At 38.2% G+C, this 22943-nt stretch overlaps 1 protein-coding gene across 10 annotated transcripts in view; it reads right to left on the bottom strand.

The window, feature by feature from the left end:
* Window positions 1-22943, bottom strand: part of FIG4 (FIG4 phosphoinositide 5-phosphatase) — a 130313-nt gene that overhangs the window by 46437 nt on the left and 60933 nt on the right. For all 10 annotated transcript variants that reach the window (XR_013534482.1, XR_013534483.1, XR_008480791.2 and 7 more), the window contains 6 exons: window positions 18805-18938; window positions 17147-17263; window positions 15161-15206; window positions 13634-13782; window positions 11875-12041; window positions 2480-2618 (listed from right to left, as the gene is read on the bottom strand). Coding sequence is in view for 6 of the 10 variants with exons in the window: in XM_035296493.3 (XP_035152384.2) it covers window positions 2480-2618; window positions 11875-12041; window positions 13634-13782; window positions 15161-15206; window positions 17147-17263; window positions 18805-18938 (752 nt within the window). In the remaining 4 variants the exon portion in view is untranslated. The remainder of the gene's footprint in view (window positions 1-2479; window positions 2619-11874; window positions 12042-13633; window positions 13783-15160; window positions 15207-17146; window positions 17264-18804; window positions 18939-22943) is intronic.

Here is a 22943-nt window from a genome sequence, read left to right as displayed (position 1 = left end):
TTTGCTAATTGCTAAGCATTTATATGATCTCATCTGATTTTCAGAGAAACTTGTAAGTTAGGTACTATTATTATCTCTATTTTAATGATGTGGAAACAGAATGAGACCAGTTCTTGTCACCCAGGTATTAACTGGAGACAGGCTTTCCAGAGTCTGGCTACTTCACTACTGGGTTTATTCTGTGTAAGACCTAGTATTAAGTACTTTCCATATACTTTCCCTTTCAAGCCTCAATGACTCTATGAGGTGTGTATAGTCATCTCCATTTTACAGGTGAGAAAACGAGGTTGAGAGGTTAATGGGTTGCAGGCCACACACTTGCAGAAATTCCAACTTGGCTCTACCTGAGCCTGAGCTCCATGCTCTTGTCCTGTTACTGCCTCTGGCTAAACTGTTGATTTCTTTTGAGAATTGTAATGCTGCTTTAACTGTCAGCAAAATAACCTGTACAGGTGCATGACACTAGAAATTAAAAAAAAAACACTGAAATTTATCTTATAGTAATTATAAAAACTGTTTATAACCAGTATCAATTCCCTCTTCCCCTGATGCCAAAAAATGAGAAGCAGTTTTCAGAATTTTGACATTCTAGAGGGAAAAACAAACGAAAAAAGGAGATCTAAATCAGCGGAGTAAGCCGTATTATACACTTTAATACAATTTTATTTTCAGTGGCAGGCTTAGAGCTGATTCTCACTGAATCATCTAACTGAATAATCTTAGCCAAGACATTATCTCTGCACCTCAATTTCCTTTTTTGGAAAATGGGGATGTAATACAAGCTTCCTTTTATTCCCACATATAAGCTCCAAAACCACCTGCCTTCGTTATGTAACTCAAGGTAAGCAAGGAGTTTAAATTATACTTATAATCCATAGCTAATTTCTACAGTGGAAAATTCAGTTTTGGCTGTTCTCAAGCTGTATCTAAATATCTTCAATACTTCAAGGTAATATAAATTTCAGAAAATCAACCACATTTACCCAGAGTTAACTGTCATCAGTAAATATAAATATAGGTACTTATACCCACCCCTCACCAAATAAAGAGTTCCAAATTTTTTGTCAGCAAAAATTCATGTAAGTAATCTTTTATTAATAATAAATCTAATGTAAAAACTAGTAGTGCTCCATTTATAGGGAGAGTAAGCTCACATATTAAGTTATTTATCCCAGTAATATGCATTGATAAGAATAAATTTGAGAAACATATAAACTCTGAGATCTTCCCAATATTTTAAATATTCTTGAAGCAACACAGAACTTAGTAACGACTGCAAGAGCTGTACTTGCAATTTTGTCAGTTGTTCATGGTCCCAGACAGAGTTAGCACAGACTGGCAATGACTCCTGCAGTGTTTGGGAGGTATCTTTGCACAAAATTAGGGCTCTATCAAACTGATGCTGTGAACTAAGAGCATGATGGGAGAGCTTGACATTAGAGGCCTTTGAGTGCAATGGACCAGGCTCTAACCTCATGTATGGTATGTAAAACATTTTGCTCATGTGGCAAAATTGACTATATTATTGTAGTACATGACTCCTCAGTTAAAAACACTAAAGAGCCTCCTCATTAAATCTTTGCAATGACTCTGTGAGGTGTGTCCAGGCATTTACATTTTTCAGAGGAGGAAACAAGGCTTAGAGAGTCTAAATTACTAGACTCAGGCCATAGAACTCAGAGACTCAGAGATTCCAACCCAACTCTACCTGCCCCTGAGGCTCACACCACAGAGCATCACACTAAACTGCTTCAGGTAAACTGTTTCTTTTGAGAATATTATTACCAATTTAACTGTACTCGAAATAACCCTTACTGGCGAGTGACTCAAGCATGTGAGTAGTGGGGACACGGAAGTGGTTATCTGACGCTAACTAGTAGCACTGCTCTAGCTTCCCGTCTTCCCAGTGTCACCGAGACTGGTTGTTTGCTGGAGAAAACACTGGAATTACAAGGTACATGCTGCTTAGATGTCACACTTGAAAAATCTAAGACTGACTCCCTGCACCTTAGAGTCCTTGAGAGTTTCAGGTTTGTAGGAAACACTCATAAAGATAATACTGTTGGTTTGCTTTAGTGAAGCTACAACTTCTGTTCAACAATGAAATTCTGAAACTTCGTATCTTAGAGAAAATGCAAAACAACAATTGTTAACCACATTTTCTCCAACCTACGACCAGGACATCAACAGTACTGAACTCATGGCAAGCGTGTGGCAAAACTGACCACTTTATGCATGAGAAGATGGATACCCAATTCTTCATGATGTGCTTCTGTCCCATTGCATGCCTGATTGAAAACATCTCATGTACCCCATAAATATAAACACCTACTATGTACCCACAAACATTTTTTAAACGTTTTTAAAATAAAAAATAAAATAGAATTACTTTAGCCTGTGATTTCTCAAAATGAAAAATATCTTATATTCAAGACTACACCAAATGGGAGGTTACATAATAGACTAGGAAGAAAAATACCTTCTTCTTGTTGGCAAAAGTCTCATGGTATTTTTGTGATGCAAATAAAAATCTGTTGGAAGTTCCCAGAGATGAGGTTTCCCTTCAGTGGGATGGTAAACTCCCAGGAAGAGATTAATGGAATCTTGTCTGTCAGCATCTAAAAAGCAAAATATATATTTCAGAAAATCCATTACTGATGTATATAACTCAAGAGAATATTTTCTTAGGAGGATAGTGGTACAAAAGTAGTATTTATACTAGAAATACATACAAATACAAATACTTTATACTCACACACAAAATCTAAAATACTTTCCATGATTTTGAGCAGAATTAAAATCTTGCTTCAAAATGTTTTCTCTCTGTTCCATACCTCTCATAAAATATACAGATGATAGCGAATATAAGCTGCTTGCTGAATTTGGATACCTAAACAACTTTAAGAACTCAGACATATGTTATCTAAATACCTTAGATAACAATTTTATTTTATTTTTTTGAGATGGAAACTCGCTCTTGTCACCCAGGCTGGAGTGCAGTGGCGTGATCTCAGCTCACTACAACCTCTGCCTCCTGGGTTCAAGCAATTTTCCTGTCTCAGCCTCCCAAGTAGATTACAGGCATGTACCACCACACCCAGCTCATTTTGTATTTTTAGTAGAGACAGGGTTTCTCCATGTTGGTCAGGCTGGTCTCGAACTCCTGACCTCAGGTGATCCGCCCACCTTAGCCTCCCAAAGTGCTGGGATTATAGGTGTAAGCAACCGCGCCTGGCCAGCAATTTTATTTTTAAAATGAAAATATATCCTCGTCATTTGTTATTTTACCTGAAGTAAATGCATTTTCACTTAATTGCAAAGACAGAGATTTCAGAGACAAATAAAATGACCCAATTTCTATCCACATTCTGTTGTACAACCTTGAACAAGTCAGTTGCATTGTCTCTACTTTTAATCCTTGAAAAGACACTCTCCCTTTCTTTAACAGAGACAATGTTTACAACATATTTCGTTCCTGTCAGCTGTGAGCCTGGCCCATTCTCTTTTGTGGTTGAAAATTAAGGCAAAGAAGGCACATGATAATAGCCTCATTCTAACTATTTGAGCATTCCAAAATTACCTTTTAAACTGTACTATGAACAAAACTGACTCTATGTATGTTTTACTTCCTCTTCCTTTTCCTAATTATCTTTTGGTAAAAATGATAATATGCACTGAAGTGATCTCATGAACCACCCTTCCCATTCTACATTCTCCTCCCTAGTGTCCTTTGTTCTTGCCCCTCCTTTCCTTCTTTCCATTCTTGTCTCAGAGCCCTCTATATTCAAGTTTGTGGCAGACATCCACAATATAAATAATAACCTCTTTACAAAAATGAGCATAGGACTAAAAAGATAGCACAGTAGAAATGACTGCATTTGGAACAAGGTAACATTATTATAACATCAATTTTCTTCCAACAGTTATGGTGAACAAGATATACCTGAAATTAGCAACATTGTTCTCATTGGATTATTTGATCATTACAGCAAAAGTAAATGAGCAAAATATGAAATAAGGTACATCGAACATGTATTTCAGATATTAGGAAGCATTCCATTAAAACAGCACTTACCTTTCAGGCTAAGAGTAACACATAAAAAGGGACATGTTTATATGTTTACATGCTGAGCACATTTGGGGACTTTCTTTGCACTTGTTGAGAGAAAACATCAAGCATTAAATAATGCACACATTACTGCCCCAGTCTGTATCCTCCTTACATAATACAAAAGTAAACATGCTGCTCTTATAGTAATTACATTCTTTATGCTTCTTAATAGTTCATTCTATGTAGTACCTCAAAACCTTAATATCATCTAGAGAAGCTTTGCACTTTTCAGCCATGTTTTCAAGGAGCTTCTTTCATCCTTTAACAGCAGTTACCTTTAATTTTTAGCAAGTATGGTATAATATAAGATGTGAGAAACAAACCCAAAAAAAGAATATTCTTTCAAAGGATCATAAGAAAGACTTCTTAGAAGTACTCCTGTTGCAACTAAAAATACATCTATGATATTTATGGTTACTTACTAAGCTTAAGATATAAGGCCAGCCCTAATGAGCCTGAGGATCTTCTCCTGGCTATTTTTGACTGCAAATAAAACAATCACCTCCAACTTCACTAGTTATCAAGTAATGCAACATACCATTTTTCTGGCTGTTAATTTGGCAAATATATTTCAAAATAGGCACTCCCATACTCTACTAAGGGAACATTAACTGTCACATCCTTTCTGAAAGGCAATTTGGCAATTTTTTAAGCCCTAAAAATTATTTTTACCCTCTGACCTAACAAATTTGCTTCTGAACTTCTCATAAAATCAAAATATGCAAAAAAGATATATGTTCGAAGATGTTTGTTTAGAAGGATTCTAAATGCACAAAACAAATAACTAAATTACAATGCTTCTCAAAGATAAGAGTATCACAAGGCTACTAAAAATCATGTTGTAGAAGAATATTTAAGGTTATAAAGATTCATTACTTACCTAAAAGAGCAAAAGCAGATTATAGATTGCAGGTATAGCAAAACCAGAAGGAACATGTTCTCCTAAACATACAAGTGGCTATCTCTAGAAGGTTGGGATCATATGATTTATTTGTGAGCCATTCTGTACTTTGTATAATCAACACATATTACTTTAGCAGTTGAAAAACATGGCCAGGCATGGAGGCTCATGTCTGTAATCCCAGCACTTTGGGAGGCTGAGGCAGGCAGATCATCTGAACTCACAAGATTGAGACCAGCCTGGGCAACAAAGGGAGGTCCTGTCTCTACAAATATAATTAAAAAAATATAAGCCAGGCATGGTGGCACATGCCTGTAGTCCCAACTACTCGGAAGCCTGGAAAGAGAAAGAGAAAGGATCACTTGAGCCCAAAGTTGGAAACCAGCCTGGGCAACATAGGGAGACCCTGTCTCTACAAAAAAATAAAAATAAAAAAATAAAAAATTAGACGAGCATGGTCCCAGCTACTCAAGAGGCTGAGGTGGGAAAATCACTTAAGTCTGGGAGGTCAAGGCTGTAGTAAGCTGTGATAGCACCACTGCACTCCAATCTGGGCGGCACGGTAAGACCTTGCTCAAACAACAACAAACACAAAAACCCTGCAGCCATGCAGGTAACAATCGTGGCTGTGGCTGTGTGGACTAGTGTGTCAGCAGTAGGGACAAAAATACAACATATATTTTGGAAGTATAACCAACAGTAATGAGGAAAAGAACAGTAATGAGGACAGTAATGAGAACAACAATGAGGAAAAGAAATAATTCAGGGAGAATTCCCAGGTTTCCTGAATTGATTAATGGGTATTGAAATAGAAAAAAACAAGTGGAGAAACAGACTTGAGATAGTCAAGAATTTCTGTCTCAGAAATGGTAAGTTTGTAATTATCATTAGATATCTGTGGTAGAAAGAAATTTGGCTGCCATGACCTTTGCTCCTTAGTGTCATACCACCAATATTTTCTACTACATGGCAAAAGGGACTTTGCGGATGTAACTAAGGTTACTCATCATCAACTGCAATATAGAGAAACACTGAAATCCTACTGTAATCACATTAATCCTTTAGAGGTTGAAGAGGAAGGCAAAAGGGGAAGGCAGAGTTTTGAAGCATAAGATGTATTTGGTGCACTGCGGTAGGCTTTAAAATAGAGCAGACTGGAAGTCAACAAATGCAGCAGCCTCTAGGAACTGAGAGTGACCCCCAGTCAACTGCCAGGAAGGACATGGGACATCAGTCCTATAGCTTCATGGAATTCTGCCAACAATGAGAATGAGCCAGGAAACCTCCTTATTAAGAGCCCAGGTCAGCTGACATTTTGACTTCATTTTATTGTCATGTGACATCATTTTGACTTTAGTCTTGTTAGACTCTAAGCAGACAATACAGCTCAGTAATGTGTCCACAGACTTCTGATCCTCAGAAACTGTAAGATAATGAGTACTGTTTTAAACCACTGAGTTAGTAGTAATTTGTCATGGCAACGACGAAAAACTAATTCAATATCCCAGAGGAGATGCTAGGTAGACATTTGGATAAATGAGTCTGGAGTTCATGAGAAGTTAGAGACAAAAATCTGAGTGTCAAATACATGGCGGTCAAAAGCTGAATGCGATTTCCATAAGACAAAAGTGTAAAAGAGAAGAGACGGGTTTAGAAACAGGGCAGGGGAAGTCAATAGGAGACTGAGACTCTCTCCTATTGAGAGATCTCAATATCTCATTGAGAGATCCCAGAGTGAGTTTCAAGAAAGAGGAAGTGGTCAACTGTGATGAAAGTTGTTCAAAGGTTGAGTAAGATGGAGTCAGAAGAGTAAACATTAGATTGGCAATGCGGGCTTTGTTGGGGAACTGGACAAACACAGTTTCCATGTCACGGCAGGGCAATTGCCAAGTGGAGCAGGTGGAAAGAAAAGGGTGGAAACAACTCTTTAAAGAGATTTTACTCACAAGAACAGAAAAATAGGACCGTAGCTGGAGGGGATGTGGGATTAGGAATAGGTGGATGGAAAATGCTAAAGTCTGCTTTTATGTTAATGGCAACGACGCACGAGAGAGGGAGAAACTGATGACACACAGCAATGAGCATATAATTAGGGAACAAAGAAGGTGTGGGATTCAGCAAAAAAGGCAGGGCTTGGCTTAAGATGGAGCAGGGCCACTACAAGCATTGTAATACAATATAGGGTAGAAACTACGGGTGCAGAAAAGGTTGGCCTCTGAATTTGATGGTAAGAATTAGAGAAAGTTCCCTTCCAATAACTTATTTTCTCACTGAGGCATGAAGCAAGGTCATCAGCTGAGATTGAGGTGTTGTAGGTTCAAGGAGAGAGGACAAGTTATAAAATGATCATTTTGGAGAGTGGGAGAATGAACTTACTATGGAAATGTCACAGAATTGTCAGTTGTCCTTTGGAGAACTGTAGTCTGTTTAAACTGAGAGTAGTAAGTTACAACCTTTTTTCTTGCCATGTTTGCTTTGGTTGCAGTAGAGGAGAAAAGTTGGACTTTAGCCAGAGTTACCAAGGGTTCATAGGCAGGTGTTGAACGATGAGAACACATGGGCACAGGGAGGGGAACATCACACACTGGCGTCTGTTGGGGACTGGGGGGCTAGGGAGGAACAGGGACAATGGGGGGGTGAGGAGGTTGGGAAGGGATAACACTGGGAGAAATACCTAATGTAGGTGATGGGGGTATGGAGACAGCAAACCACCATGGCATGTGTGTACCTATGCAACAATCCTGCAAGATCTGCACATGTACCCCAGGACTTAAAGCACAATAAATAAAAGTTATTAAATAAATAAATTTTATCTTATTAATGCCTTTTTAAATTTCTCTCTCCTAGTTAGCACTTCAGAACTGATTTCTTTCATTTTCTCATTAACAAGTTTATTTTGGCATCATTATTTTAACATCTATCGTACCAGGATAAAACTGCATCAAAGTATAACTATACTGAGCGATATTTTTACTGTTAAGAATAAAATGTAATATAATGGCAAAAAAAAGTTATTAAAACACTTTTTCAATTGTTTTCTTTCTGCTATTGCCAAATACAGCTTATTCACTTAAAATCTGCTGTTTGAAAGATGATGACCTTAGAAGGCTATCTCACTATTCTTGATAAATTAAAATGTTCTCAGCATGTTCCCTTTGATGTCCCTCTTTCAGCAGTGAGCAGAAAGGGGAAAAAACTGCTGGGAGTTCTTTAGAGTGCTATCACAATGCCAGGTGAAGCCATCTCAGCATCATCTTCTGGGATCACTGTTTCACGGTAAGCTTTGAAGTCCTGACCCTGTGATATAGTTTGGATATTTGTCTCTGCCGAACTCTGGTGTTGAAAGGTAACCCTCAATGTTGGAGGTGGAGTCTGCTGGGAGGTATGTGGGTTGGTGCGGTCCTTGCAATAGTGAGTGAGTCCTCAAGAAAACTGATTGTTTAAGAGTGTGGCACCTCCTTCCCCTCACCCCTTGCCATGTGAGACACCGGCTCTCCCTTCCTCTGCCAGGGTTAAAAGTTCCCTGAGGCCTCCCCAGAAACCTAGAAGCCAAGAAGATACTGGCGCCATGTTTCCTGTACAGCCTGCGAAATCGTGAGCCAAGTAAACTTCTTTTCTTTATAAAATTACTCAGTCTCAGGCATTTCTTTATGGCAATGCAAAAGTGGCCTAACACATCTTGTGAGATTTTCTCTTTAGATCCCTGTTTGAGGACATGATTCCCCTCCATGCATGCATACACACATTCACTACATTTACATTATGCACACGCATGTGGGTGTATATATTTATGTTAGGCATATATATATATATACACAACACACACACATATGTATATACAGCATATCTATTATTAACTGCTGTAGGTTTCTTATCTTTTTTTATAATAGGATTTAAATTCAACAAGAAAATCCAAGCTTACAAAATTTGAATTAAAAAAAAAAATTAGAAAGCGCTTAACAAGGCCCTTAAGGGAATTAAATGCCCTCCTTAACATCTGAAGAGAGTACCTAGATACCTATGCTTTCCCTGTAAAGCATCTCAAACTGTCTATGTAACTAGTTATATTAAAAACTAAACAGTACTTCCTAGAGACAAACAGGCAAGCTAGCACGTGAAGCAGCAAGAACAGTTTTTGAAATGAATCAAAAAAAGGGTCAGGTGAGTTGCCCACATAGCATCAGTCTGCCCACATAAACCAAGGGTAAAATTCCTAACAACTTAATCTCACTATTCTGGTTGCTTTTGTTTGCTTGTTTTCTGAGAAAAAGAGAGTCTCACTCTATCACCCAGGCTGGAGTGCAGTGGCATGATCATAGCTCACTGCAGCCTCAAACTCCTAGGCTCAAGGGATCCTCTGCCCTTAGCCTCCCACATAGCTGGGACTACAGGTGTGCGTTACCATGCCAGGCTAATTTTTGCATTTGTTGTGGAGATGGGGTCTCACTATGTTGCCCAGGCTGGTCTCAAACTCCTGGGCTCAAGCAATGCTCCTGTCTTGGTCTCCCAAAGTGCAGGATTACAAGTATGAGCCACTGCACCCAGTGTTTTTTTTTTTTTTTTTCTGTTTCTTAATCAGTATCTTCCTGCCTAACCCAGAGACATAACATGAGATGATTAAGTTTTGCAAAGTTGTCTTGAGTGGTTTAAAGAAAATTGTTCTATATTGTCACCATTATATAATACCCTTTGTAATTTAAAAATAAGTTGTACACCCCAATGACACCATGCTTCTTAAAATAAAGAAGCCTGTTTTAGCCACATTATTCATAAAATCATTCCTTTCATAGTTCCTTTTTCAGTTGTGCATAATTTTGCCTTACCTTTCCATTTGTGCACGTTACTTTCTCATGACTATCTTTATCCTTTATATTATTCTTTCTTTTTTCAACATGGACAGCTACACAGTCATTCTGTCTGTCCTCTAGTCTTATTAAAAAGCACATTACTTCATCCTTAAGTGTCAATAATGACCCTTATTACAGGGACAATGAAGATAGGAGAGGGCAGAAGAACAGATGCCTTTTTTCATAGTGACATACACCCCGAGGGATATGTACCTGTTAGCACACAACAGAAGCAGCTGGTAAGGATTCTCCTCTCTGGGTTTTCAGAGGGAGCATGGCCCTGTCAACACTTAGAATTCAGACTTCTAGCCTCCAGAACTGCAAGACAATACATTTCTATTGTTTTGAGCCACCGGTTTGTGCTGTTTTGACATAGCAGTCCTAGGAAACGAATGTGGATTTCCCTTGTGTGTGTGGGTGGGGGCATATGTGATTTGCTCCTGACCAAAGGGATATGGCAAAAACGACAGGATGTCATTCCCATGATCACATTACATTTATAAGACTCAGTCTTGCTGGCACACTCATTCTCTTGTAAGCTGTGAAGACGCATGCTTCTATGAGTCCTACAGCCATAAGGCACTGAATTCTGCCAACACGTGAGCTGGGGGGGTTCCTTCCCAATGGCAGCCTTGAGAGACCCTAGGCAGGGGGCACCCAGTTAAGTTGTGCATAAACGTCTAAAACACAGAATTGTGAGATAATGCATGTGTGCTGTTTTAAGCTGCTAAGCTTATAGTCATTTGTTACACAGCACAGAAAACTAATACAGTTGGACAGGAGCGTAAGACCCAGCTTTGCAATCTCTCTGGGCCTAGAAAATGTGGACAGCTGACTCTTACTGGTACTTTCCCAGATGCTTCTGAAGCTGCCAGCACTGAGGACTCTCTTGCAATTCCCTTTTATCAGGTAGTTTCCTGTAACTCCTTCCTTGGCTCGGTAGGTATCTGGTGTTACCTTAAGAATCCGGTGTTTACCTCCTGGATCTTGCTGCTGGAGTTTCTCTGTCCTTCCAGAAGCCTTACTGGCCAGGACCCAGGCCAACTCCATGCTGGCACCCTCCTCCATGAGGCCCACATCCAGTTACTAATCAACACTCAAGTACACTTTGGCCCACCCAACTGGAGGAGTGCAGACAGTTCCCAACGTGGCACACTCTCCTCAGCCTATCCCTCTGCTTCAGATCTGCTCTGCAACAGCTGAGGGTCTATACTCTGGGTCTCTTCAACAGCAGGATACTATGTCAAGCTCACCCAGAGGCCTGTTGAAGCCCACTATATTTTCACAGAGGGTGGGTGTTATTGCAGGGATAGTTCACTCCCAAGGACCTCTTTATCAATCTTCTTCTCCACATTCTGTAAACTTTTCTATCCTTAATCTAATACAAGGGCTGAAGACTCATGAAATCAATCACTGAGCACTTCCTTCATGAATTCTGTGTATGGGGGTTTCTCTCACAATCACTTTGGTCTGTGATACCCATTGCATTGCAATTCCAGCAGAATGGAGGCAGGAAAGTACCATTTTATCACCCTGTTACATGTAGTATTCACAAGTCATAAAACAGTAGAATTTAATGAGTATAATTTAGTGCTAATATCACAATACATTTCTAGCTGACATTTAAAAAAATTCAGCGATATTTACACTCTTAGATAATTGTCGAGACTTTGGACCCTATTTAAAAAAATGACTCAACACCCTCAAGAAATTGTATCTATATACTGCAGGCAGAAAAATAGAAAGAGACAGAAGCCAAGGAATTAAACTGTGTTGCATTATATAAAAACTCTAATTATGGGTGCCAAAATGCAAAAGTGTCCTATTTAAAATACAAATGTTTATTCATTCATTTATTGAACAAATATTTACTGAGCACCTTCTAAGTGACAGACTGTTTTATTTAAACTTTTAAAATATTTAATTTTAATTTTACTTAGCCAGATAGCTTTTAGAAATGTATAAAAAATGCACTTCAGAGTAAGTCTTAAAAAAGCCTATTACTTCAGAATTACCTGAAAAAGCATTGCTGTAATATCTAGACAGGGTTTGCATAATGTCTTTTGAGTGCTGGGTCCATGGTGCTATCTTTCTGTAGGTTTTCACGCGATGAACAAGTTGAGAACCACCATACTGAAGGGATAAGGTATCACCATGATCTTCATAGAGTTCCTCAAATAACCTAAAAAAAAGAGAAAAACTTGCTTTAAAGAATTTACCAAAATCAAAGCACAAGTTATTCACTTAGCCAAATTCCAAACAAATCTTACATTTTAGAAATTCTTCTGAGTCTTTCCTTTCAAGTTAGACACTTTAACATCTTGAAAATAAATGCAAATGCTAATATATTTTAAAGTGATATTCCAATAAACACCAAAACCACAGAAAACACTAAAACATAAGCAGGGGCACCAAAAACATAACCCACCAAAGCCAGACCAGGCTGTTTCTAACTAAATTTAAAGACTCCAAACTTTATGTAGCCTGCCAGAACAATTCACCTCACATGACAGAATGTACTATGCTCTCTGAATTGCCTCTGAAAAAAGAATATGCTTCTGTCACAGTGTCTTCGTCCATTCGAGCTGCCACAACAAGACACCATAAACTGGGTGGCTTATAAACAGCAAACATTTATTTCTCACATTTCTGGAGGCTGGGAAGTACAGGGTCAAGGAGCTGGTAGATGTGGTGTCTGAAGAGGGCCCATTTCCTAGATCACAGATGGCCTTCTCACTCCTTCTCACTGTGTCCTCACATGATGGAAGGGGCTAGCTAGCTTTCTTCAGTCTTTTATAATACGGACACTAGTCCCAATCATGAGGGTTCCTCTCAGCTCCACTCATTTTTCAAAGGTCATGTGTCCTAATACTACCCCTTTGGGGGTTAGGATTTCAACATATGAACTTAGGGAAGACACAAATATTCAGATCACAGCAGAATAACAAATCATATTCTTTCTTAGATATGTACTTTTGAAACTTGTGTTTCTTCAAATGCCTGTTAATACTTTCATTGCAGTGATAGCTGTTGCTCTGGCCATTTGTTAAACTGATTACTTTCCTGAGTTGAGCCTTTGTGACAATTTCTGATGACCAGTACCAGCTATCATTAATTATATTTTCAAAAAATTAAACTTCATGGACTGTCACAGATCCAATAGACAGTGAAGAAATAGTAATCCTTAATGAAGACTCAATCTTTTAAACATCTTAGATTTTTAGTATGTAGGAAGACACAGTACTTTTTTTTAAAAAAAATGCCATCTGGATTTGTTTTTTTTAAAAAAAAATGCCCACTAGTTTGTCTAAGTACTTTGGATTTATCTAAAGAATGTGGTGTTTATTCATAATTAACACAAGCAAAAACAACAACAAAAGAAAAACACAAGCCCAAACCATGGCAAGAATACATAAGTCTTTAATAGAAATATTTATTCTAAGACACCAAGAACATACACTAAGGAAAGGACACCTTCTTCAACAAATGGGTGCTGGGAAAATTGGATATTCAAATGCAGAAGAATGAAATTCATCCCCCCTCTCTCATTGAATAAAAAAATCAACTCAAGATAGATCAAGACTTAAACATAAGATCAAAAACTATAAAACTACTAGAAGAAAACATTAAAAAATATTTAGTTTGAATAATGTTTTCTAGCAACATAATTTTTGAGAAGCTAAAAGTAGAAATATATTCATAAAAAAATCTCATTATTAACCAGAAATGCCTTCTGTCATTACCAGCATTCAAACAGCAAAACATAAGGCTTACCTAACTGCATCTGTATCAAACTGTAGATTAGGTTTGTCAATCAATCCCAATGAATACAGCTGATAGGCCAGAGCACATTTTCCCACCATAAACTGCGCTGTGTTGGTGCGATCTAAACAGTCTACACAGTTGGTTCGAAGGATGCCAGTCTAAAGAGAAATACCTTAAGAGTTTCAATCATTATTTCATAACCAAAGAACTTCCATACTATTTTAGATTTCTTTTCTTTAAGAAGCAAAAAAAAGAAGAAAAGAAATAAAACAAAAAAGTCTGTGGGCAGGTGTTATTCCTAAACAAATATTATTCAGTTTTATGTAAAATCAAAATAATGAAGACTTTTTTTTTTTTGAGATGGAGTCGCCCTCTGTCGCCCAGGCTGGAGTGCAGTGGCGCAATCTCGGCTCACCGCAACCTCGGCTCACCGCAACCTCCGCTTCCTGGTTCAAGCGATTCTCCTCTCAGTCTCCCCGGTAGCTGTGATTACAGGTGTCCACCACCATGCCCGGCTAATTTTTTGTATTTTTAGTAGAGATGGGGTTTCTTTGTGTTAGCCAGGATGGTCTCTATCTCCTCACCTTGTGATCTGCTCGTCTCAGCCTCCCAAAGTGCTGGGATTACAGGCATGAGCCACCACGCCCGGCCTGAAGAACATTTTTAAAGTTGCATAAGGTTATACATGCTGCTCACTTATATTGCTGTAACAGTATCATTAAATCTTCTGGTCTATATTTGAATTTACTTCGTTAGTTTAACAAAATAACAAATAACTAACGATTTCCACATGTACCAATTAGCAAAATATGTGCTTTTTTTCTGACATATCTCCTTTATTATATAACCCAACTATTCAGTGGTTAGGGCCATATCATTCTTAAAGCATAGTTAACATATATAGTGTAAACACTTGGCTTCTTTTCCAAAGTCACTCTGCTTTATTCTTTTCATGCTCCTGTTTGTGTTTCTATTTCCAGTAATAAACTTTAATATATAAAAAAAAATCCATAGGCCATATTATTTCAGCTACATATTTTTCTTTTCTTTCTTCTTCTTCTTTTTTTCTTTTTATTTTTTTTTAAGATGGAATGTCACTCTGCCACCCAGGCTGGAGTGCAGTGGTGTGATCTCTGCTCACTGCAACCTCTGCCTCCCAGGTTCAAGCAATTCTCCTCTTCAGCCTCCCACATAGCTAGAACTACAGGCACATGTCACCACACCTGGCTAATTTCTCTGTATTTTGAGTAGAGATGGAGTTTCACCATGTTAGCCAGGACGGTCTCAATTTCCTGACCTCGTGATCCACTCACCTCGACCTCCCAAAGTGCTGGGATTACAGGCATGAACCACCACGCCTGGCCAGCTACACGTTTTTCATGAGCATTAAAGACTAGAAGTGAGGCTTTTAACAACATTCTCAAATAATAATTCTGCATTAAATAAGATATAGGTCTCTCCAATGATTGCTTACAGAAAAAATACAGTACACAATGGATACAGATATATTCACTATGAATATAATATTGTGTATACCTGCAGGCGACCAGTGGGAATCACACATCCTCCAAGTTCATTCCACCTGTGTTGAAAAACAAACACTTTTTAAAAAGTTAATGACAGAATATTTATTTTTGGTACCAGCTCCTTGTTAAGAATCATAGAATCAAAATAATAGAGCTGAAGGCTCCTGAAAAATCAGCTGATCCTGCCCACTCTCATTCTTTCAAACATGCAAATGACTGAGACAGGCTGCTTACCACACTCTCCTCAAAGAGAGTCCAGGAAAGGGGCAATTTAATTTGCCCAAGTGCCCATTCTGGCATTTTGTTACCTATGCTCAACCAAAATCTCCCTTGCCTTCATTCAAATGCACTTCTTATTTGGTCTCTATACACATGAATAATAATCGTAGGGCGGAGTACAACGGGGTGGGGCGATCTTGGCTCACCACAACCTCTGCCTCCCAGGTTTAAGCAATTCTCCTGCCTCAGCCTCCCGAGTAGCTGGGATTACAGGCACCATGCCCAGCTAATTTTTGTATTTTTAGTAGAGACAAGGTTTCACCATGTTGGCCAGAATGGTCTCGATCTCTTGATCTCGTTATCCACCCACCTCAGCCTCCCAAAGTGCTGGGATTACAGGCGTGAGCCACTGCATCCAGCTCATAGAGCATCTTTCTAATAAAATCTTCCAAGCCTTAGCCTTCCCAGCTAACTAAACATTAGGATTCTCCACCTCCCCCAGCTTATATTCATGGAGGCTTTGTTATATTTCTTCAGTTGGTTTTACAGGTTTCTTTTTAGAGACTACTTATTTTCTCCATGTGCAATGAATACATAGGAATATGTTTTGTTATGAAATACTATAGATAATGTTAATATTTTAATTATTTAAAAGAAGGTGCTGTACAGAAAAGAATTAACCTAACAGGCCTAACTGCTGTCCTTAGAAAGTCCTATTTATAAGGTTGGAGCTTGGCCAATGTCTGGGAACTTAAATTCTGGGAGGGTTTCCACCATTCCCAGAGCAGATAAGAGTGGCTCACTGTGCTGAAATGGTTTGTATAAATAATATGGTTTTTCCTGAACCGTTCTTTCCCTCTGCAAGTCAGGAATTTTGGTATATGACAGGCAGAGGCTGCCTCTCATGGCAAGCCTCCATTAAAAAACAGAATCTCCAACACGCTTCCTTGACTGGCAACATTTCACCCATGCTTCACAACCTGCTTCCTGGGAGAATTAAGTCTGTTCTCTGTGACTCCACTGGGGAGAAGACTCTGGAAGCTTGTTTTCCCTTTTAATTTCACTTCATATCCTTTCACCATAATAAATGATAGCCAGAATACGCTGAGTCCTTTCAGTTCTCCTAGTGAATCACTGAATCTGGGAGTGGTCTTGGGGGACCCCTGTCATGGGTACCCTAAAATTCAAACAGTTAGCAAGTACAAACAATGCAAACTATAACAAAAGGATTACTTCCAAAGACATATACACATATACAATATAGTTGGATTTTTTTGTTGTCTTATCATTGTAGTTAACTACACTAACTGAAAATAAAATGCCAGAAATACATAATATTGGTTTCTTAAAAGATAAAGCATAAATCCTTGCTCTGAATAAGTTCCCAAAATAGTAATGAAAGATTTGTGAGCAAATAACTGTAATACAATAAGTACTATTTTCACACAAATGTTAGTATCAAATCTATAAGAAAAATGTCACTTTCTATTTCAATAGTGAAAAATAGAGTGAACTGTTGAAAATTTTACTTACAGAAATATTTTATGTAACATCTGTTTTATGAAGCAAGAGATAAAGATCCATCTCAAGGTATGTAAGTAACCACCAAAAGAATTACCACGTCCCATCGAACATTCAGTACTCAGTCATGTGAGCAGTTTGTCTCCCCCTAGGACTAAATTAATCCAATTTCCAAGCAGTACTAACTGCTCGTATTCAGAATACCCACAAGAGCAAAAATCATGACTTATCATAAGTTTTAAAATACCATACATACTTTTCATCTGGCCGCAAAATGCTGCAGTAAGAATCAGGGCGGTTTACAAAGAAACCTGTTTTCTTCACCACACTTTCTGCAATCACATTCAGTCGATCAAGAACATTACACAGCTTGCTGAGGAGAGAAGGAAGAATGAGAAAAGTGAGAAGAAGCCAAGTTTTAATACATATTTATCCTTATATCTAAAACCAGTAAAGTCTATAGGAATGATATTTAGGGATATACTTTTTTAAATCTCTTGGCTGGTACTTGATAGGAATATGTAACAATGTCTAGAATATAATGTATACTTGGTAACCAGCAACATTTTATGTGCAAGAGACACAAAAGACCTGTAACTTAATATCAAATATTGGTGATCCTTAATCTTGGTATGTAACATCCCAGTCTGAGCTTTCTCCAAAGACTTTCACTCCTCAAGAGCTGTCAAGTCAATACACATTCATAAAATGGCTGTGAAAAGAGCACCATGCACAGTGCAGGTGGCAGAGGGAAAAAAAAGGAAAATAATATGAATGGCAACTAGGCACAGTGGCTCACCCCTATAATCCCAGCACTTTCAGAGGCCAATGAGGGCAGATCACTTTAGGTCAGGAGTTTGAGACCACCCTGGCCAACATGGTGAAACCCCATCTCTACTAAAAACACAACATTAGCTAGGCATGGTGGTGCATGACTGTAGTCCCAGATACTCAGGAGGCTGAGGCAGGAGAATCGCTTGAACCCGGGAGGCGGAGTCTGCAGTAAGCTGAGATCATACCACTGCACTCCAGCCTGGGCGACAGAGCGAGACTGTTTATAATAATAATAAATACAAACAGCAACTACTTGTACCAAACTTATACTCTGGAAAGTATGTGTGCATGTGTGTGTGTGTGTGTGTGTGTGTGTGTGTGTGTGTGTGTGTGTATCTAACTGTATAAAATGATTTAGAAAAAAGTACAATGAGTTAAGTACAAAACAATACAGTAACATTCTAAAAAATGAGAATGTAAGCAAACCTAGAGCTTGTATGATGTGTAGTAAGTGAACTAAAGTGCAAAATTTAGCAAAAGTAAGTTCCTTAGAAGAGATGAGTTTTGAATCAGATGTTGAAATATAAAAGAGAGGTGGGAAAACATCCCAGGGAGGGTAAAGAATAGGAATGGAATGGAGGCTTAGGGATAGGACTTTGGCTGCTACATTTGCGGCAGAGCATGAAGATTTGCTTTTCTGGAACAGAACAGCCCCTGGGATAAATGAAAAGTGATTACATTCTGAAGCAACCAGATGATGAAGTTTTAACATTACACTAAGGAATTTGGATCTACTATATACAGTCAGGAATTATCACAGGTTCATCCATTGAGTGGTATCTGAGAAAGTATTTAATAGTGAGACAATGATAAAGAAAAAAGTGAAACTAATGTCTTTAAGGAACATTCATAGAGATGTTCTGAAATGACTAGATATTTCAAACAATTTGCAAATAGTATATATGATAGGCAAAAAAAAAAAGTTTGGTGAGTTTATTGGTGCACTCAAAAAGGCCCCTCAACAAGTTCATGAAGGAAATTAAAAGGGTAACATTTACTTTACCATAGAGGTCAGTTTCCTGTTATTTGTCATTACAAGAAAAGGAAATGATCACAGCCAGACTGATGAGTATCATTCACCTTTTGGTGTACTTGGCCATGTCCCAGGGAATATAAACGATAGTGTGCTCAGGAGGCAAAAACTGGTTGAGATAGGTCACAGCAGCGACAAGTTCTTCACTCAGAATTCTTTCATGCTTTCTTTTTTCTCGTTCCTTTATCAAAAATTAAACATTTTCAGTGTTCTAATTCCCTTAAATCAGAGGAACAGACTCAACATGTTTACTTGGACAAAAAATCCAAGTCTTAAATACACTAAAATAAAATCTAGCTACAATAATCAGAAATAAAAACACAAAGAAATAAATGCTCCATTTGATTAAAGTGAACAGATGATGAGCTTTAAAGAGTCAAGGAGATCGGATTTCTTCCTGGTACCCTCCCAGCACCCTGAGAAGCCCAGCTTGCCCCACATCGGCCCTGGCTCACACACTCCACACCCCACTCTGGCAGAGGAGACCATTCCCAAGGACCAGAAGAAGGGAGCCTCTAACTTCAGCCAGCTAGAGGCCAGAAAGACATCAACTGGTCTGAATGAACAATTCCCAAACTAGCACACAGGGAGCAGTTTCGAGCCTTCAGAGGACTTTATAAGTTAGACTGTCAAATTACTCTGTGAGATAACCAAGACAGGCATTTTTTTTCTTTTTACACTGTGGTTGAATAAATTGAGGTTGAGAGGCATTCATGGAAACCTTGCCTTCTGCCTCCTTGCCTGGGACATCTCTCACTGTTAAACATCTCTCAATAGTTAAACATTGCACTGTCTCTCATTCAAGAGAAGCTAGTACTTTATCGTACAGTTCTGTGGTTGGAATGCTAGTTCTGCCACTCACTAGTCATGTGGGCTTGGGCAATGTTCTCAATTTCCCTTGGCCTCCATTTTTCATCTATAAAATGGGGCAACAATAGTGTTTTCCTTATGGCATTAATGGGAGGCTTAAATGAGATAGAGCATGGTGAGTTTTGTTTTGTTTTTTAATACTTTAAGTTCTGGGACACATGTACAGAACATTCAGGTTTGTTACATAGGTATACATATCTCATGGTGGTTTTCTGCACCCATCAACCTGTCATCTACATTAGGTATTTCTCCTAATGCTATCCCTTCCCTGACCTCCCAGCCCCCAACAGGCCCTGGTGTGTGATGTTCTCCTCCATGTGTGCATGTGTTCTCATTGTTCAACTCCCACTAAAGAGTGAGAACATGCACTGTTTGGTTTTCTGTTCCTGTGTTAGTTTGCTGAGAATGATGGTTTCCAGTTTCATCCATGTCCCTGCAAAGGACATGAACTCATCTTTTTTATGGCTGCATAATATTCCATGGTGTATATGTGCCACGTTTTCTTTATCCAGTCTATCCTTGATGGGCATTTGGGTTGGTTCCAAGTATTTGCTATTGTGAACAGTGCTGCAATAAACATGTGTGTGCATGTGTCTTCATAATAGAATGATTTATAATCCTTTCAGTATATGTGCAGTAATGGGATTGCTGGGTCAAATGGTATTTCTAGTTCTAGATCCTTGAGGAATCACCACGCTATCTTCCACAATGGTTGAACTAATTTACATTCCCCAACAGTGTAAAAGCATTCCTATTTCTCCACATCCTCTCCAGCATCTGTTGTCTCCTGTTTAATGATCGTCATTTTAACTGGTGTAAGATGGTATCTCATTGTGGTTTTGATTTGCATTTCTCTAATGACCAGTGATGATGAGCTTTTTTACATATGTTTGTTGGCCGCATAAATGTCTTCTTTTGAGAAGTGTCTGTTCATATCTTTCAGCCACTTTTTGATAGGGTTGTTTGTTTTTTTCTTATAAATTTGTTTAAGTTCTTTGTAGATTATGGATATTGGCCCTTTGTCAGTTGGATAGACTACAAAAATTTCTCCCATTCTGTAGGTTGCCTATTCACTCTGAAGATTGTTCCTTTTGCTATGCAGAAGCTCTTTAGTTTAATTAGATCCCATTTGTCAATTGTGGCTTTTGTTGCCATTGGTTTTGGTGAATTTGGTCATGAAGTCTTTGCCCCTGCCTATGTCCTGAATGGTATTGCCTAGGTTTTCTTCTAGGGTTTTTATGGTTTTAGGTCTTACATTTAAGTCTGTAATCCATCTTGAGTTAATTTTTGTATAAGGAGTAAGAAAGGGGTCCAGTTTCAGTTTTCTGCATATGGCTAGCCAGTTTTCCCAACACCATTTATTAAATAGGGAATCCTTTCCCCATTGCTTGTTTTTGTCAGGTTTGTCAAAGATCAGATGGTTGCAGATGTGAGGCATTATTTCTGAGGCCCCTGTTATGTTCCATTGGTCTATATATCTGTTTTGGTACCAGTAACATGCTGTTTCAGTTACTGCAGCCTTGTAGTATAGTTTGAAGTCAGGTAGCATAATGCCTCCAGCTTTCTTCCGGCTCTTTTTTGGTTCCATATGAAATTTAAAGTAGTTTTTTCCAGTTTTGTAAAGAAAGTAAATGATAGCTTGATGGGAATAGCATTGAATCTATAAATTACTTTGGGCAGTATGTCCATTTTCATAATATTGATTCTTTGTATCCATGAGCATAGAATGCTTTTCCATTTGTTTGTGTCCTCGCTTATTTCCTTGAGCAGTGGTTTATAGTTCTCCTTAAAGAGGTCCTTCACATCCCTTGTAATTTGTATTCCTAAATATTTTATTCTTTTCGTAAAAATTGTGAATGAGAGTTCACTCATGATTTGGCTCTCTGTCTACTATTGGTCTATAGGAATGCTTGTGATTTCTGCACATTGATTTTTGTATCCTGAGATTTTGCTGAAGTTGCTTATAAGCTCCTTAAGTTGCTTAAGGAGCTTCTGGTGCAAACAGAGATCATTTGACTTCCTCTTTTCCTATTTGAATACCCTTTATTTCTTTCTCTTGCCTGATTGCTCTGGCCAGAAATTCCAATGCTATGTTGATAGGAATGGTGAGAGATGGTATCATTGTCTTGTGCTTGTTTTCAAAGGAAATGCTTCCAGCATTTGCACATTCAGTATAATATTGACTAGAGTTTGTTATAAATAAATTTTTATTATTTTGAGATACATTCTATCATAAAAGGGTGTTGAATTTTATCAAAGGCCTTTTCTGCATCTATTGAGATAATCGTGGTTTTTGTCACTGGTTCTATTTATGTGATGGATTATGTTTATTGATTTGCATATGTTGAACCAGCCCTGAATCCCAGGGATTAAGCTGACTTGATTGTCATGGAAGACCAAACAAATTCAAAAGCTAGCAGAAGACAAGAAATAACTAAGATCAGAGCAGAACTAAAAGAGATAGACACAAAAAAACCCTTCAAAAAAATCAATGAATACAGAAGCTGGTTTTTTGAAAAGATTAACAAAATACACAGACCTCTAGCCAGACTAATGAAGAAGAGAGAAGAATAAACAAATAGACACAATAAAAAATGATAAAAGGGATATCACCACCAATCCTCCAGAAATACAAACTAGCATCAGAGAATACTATAAACACCTCTACACAAATAAACTAGAAAATCTAGAAGAAATGGATAAATTCCAGAATACATACACCCTCCCAAGACTAAACCACGAAGAAGTTGAATCCCTGAATAGACCAATAATTAGTTCTGAAATTGAGGCAGTAATTAATAGCCTAACAACCAAAAAAAGCTCAGGACCAGCAGCTTCACAGCCAAATTCTACCAGAGGTGCAAAGAGGAGCTGGTACCAATCCTTCTGAAACTATTCCAAGCAACAGAAAAAGAGGGACTCCTCTCTAACTCATTTTATGAGGCCAGCATCATCCTGATACCAAAACCTGGCAGAGACACAACAAAAAAAGAAAATTTCAGGCCAATATCCCTGATGAACATCAATGTGAAAATCCTCAATGAAATACTGGCAAACCGAATCCAGAGGTACAGCATGGTGAGTTTTTACAGAACAGCTGGCATATGGTAAATACCCTATAAAAATTAACCATTTTAATTGTTACCCTGATCAAGCCTTCACTTAGAAACAAAGAAAAACAATTAATGCCACAATAGTGAAACTGAAGTGGTTTTAAGGCACTGTTCTTGTTGGCAACAAAATTAGTCTGTGCTGTTTTCAATCATGGAGATTACTTTTCAATTGCCATGAATTTAATTAGATAACTACTGTAGAA

This window comes from Callithrix jacchus, chromosome 4 (assembly GCF_049354715.1).
Source record: "Callithrix jacchus isolate 240 chromosome 4, calJac240_pri, whole genome shotgun sequence".
NCBI classification, from domain to species: domain Eukaryota; kingdom Metazoa; phylum Chordata; class Mammalia; order Primates; family Cebidae; genus Callithrix; species Callithrix jacchus.
This window is presented reverse-complemented; position numbering and strand designations above follow the sequence as displayed.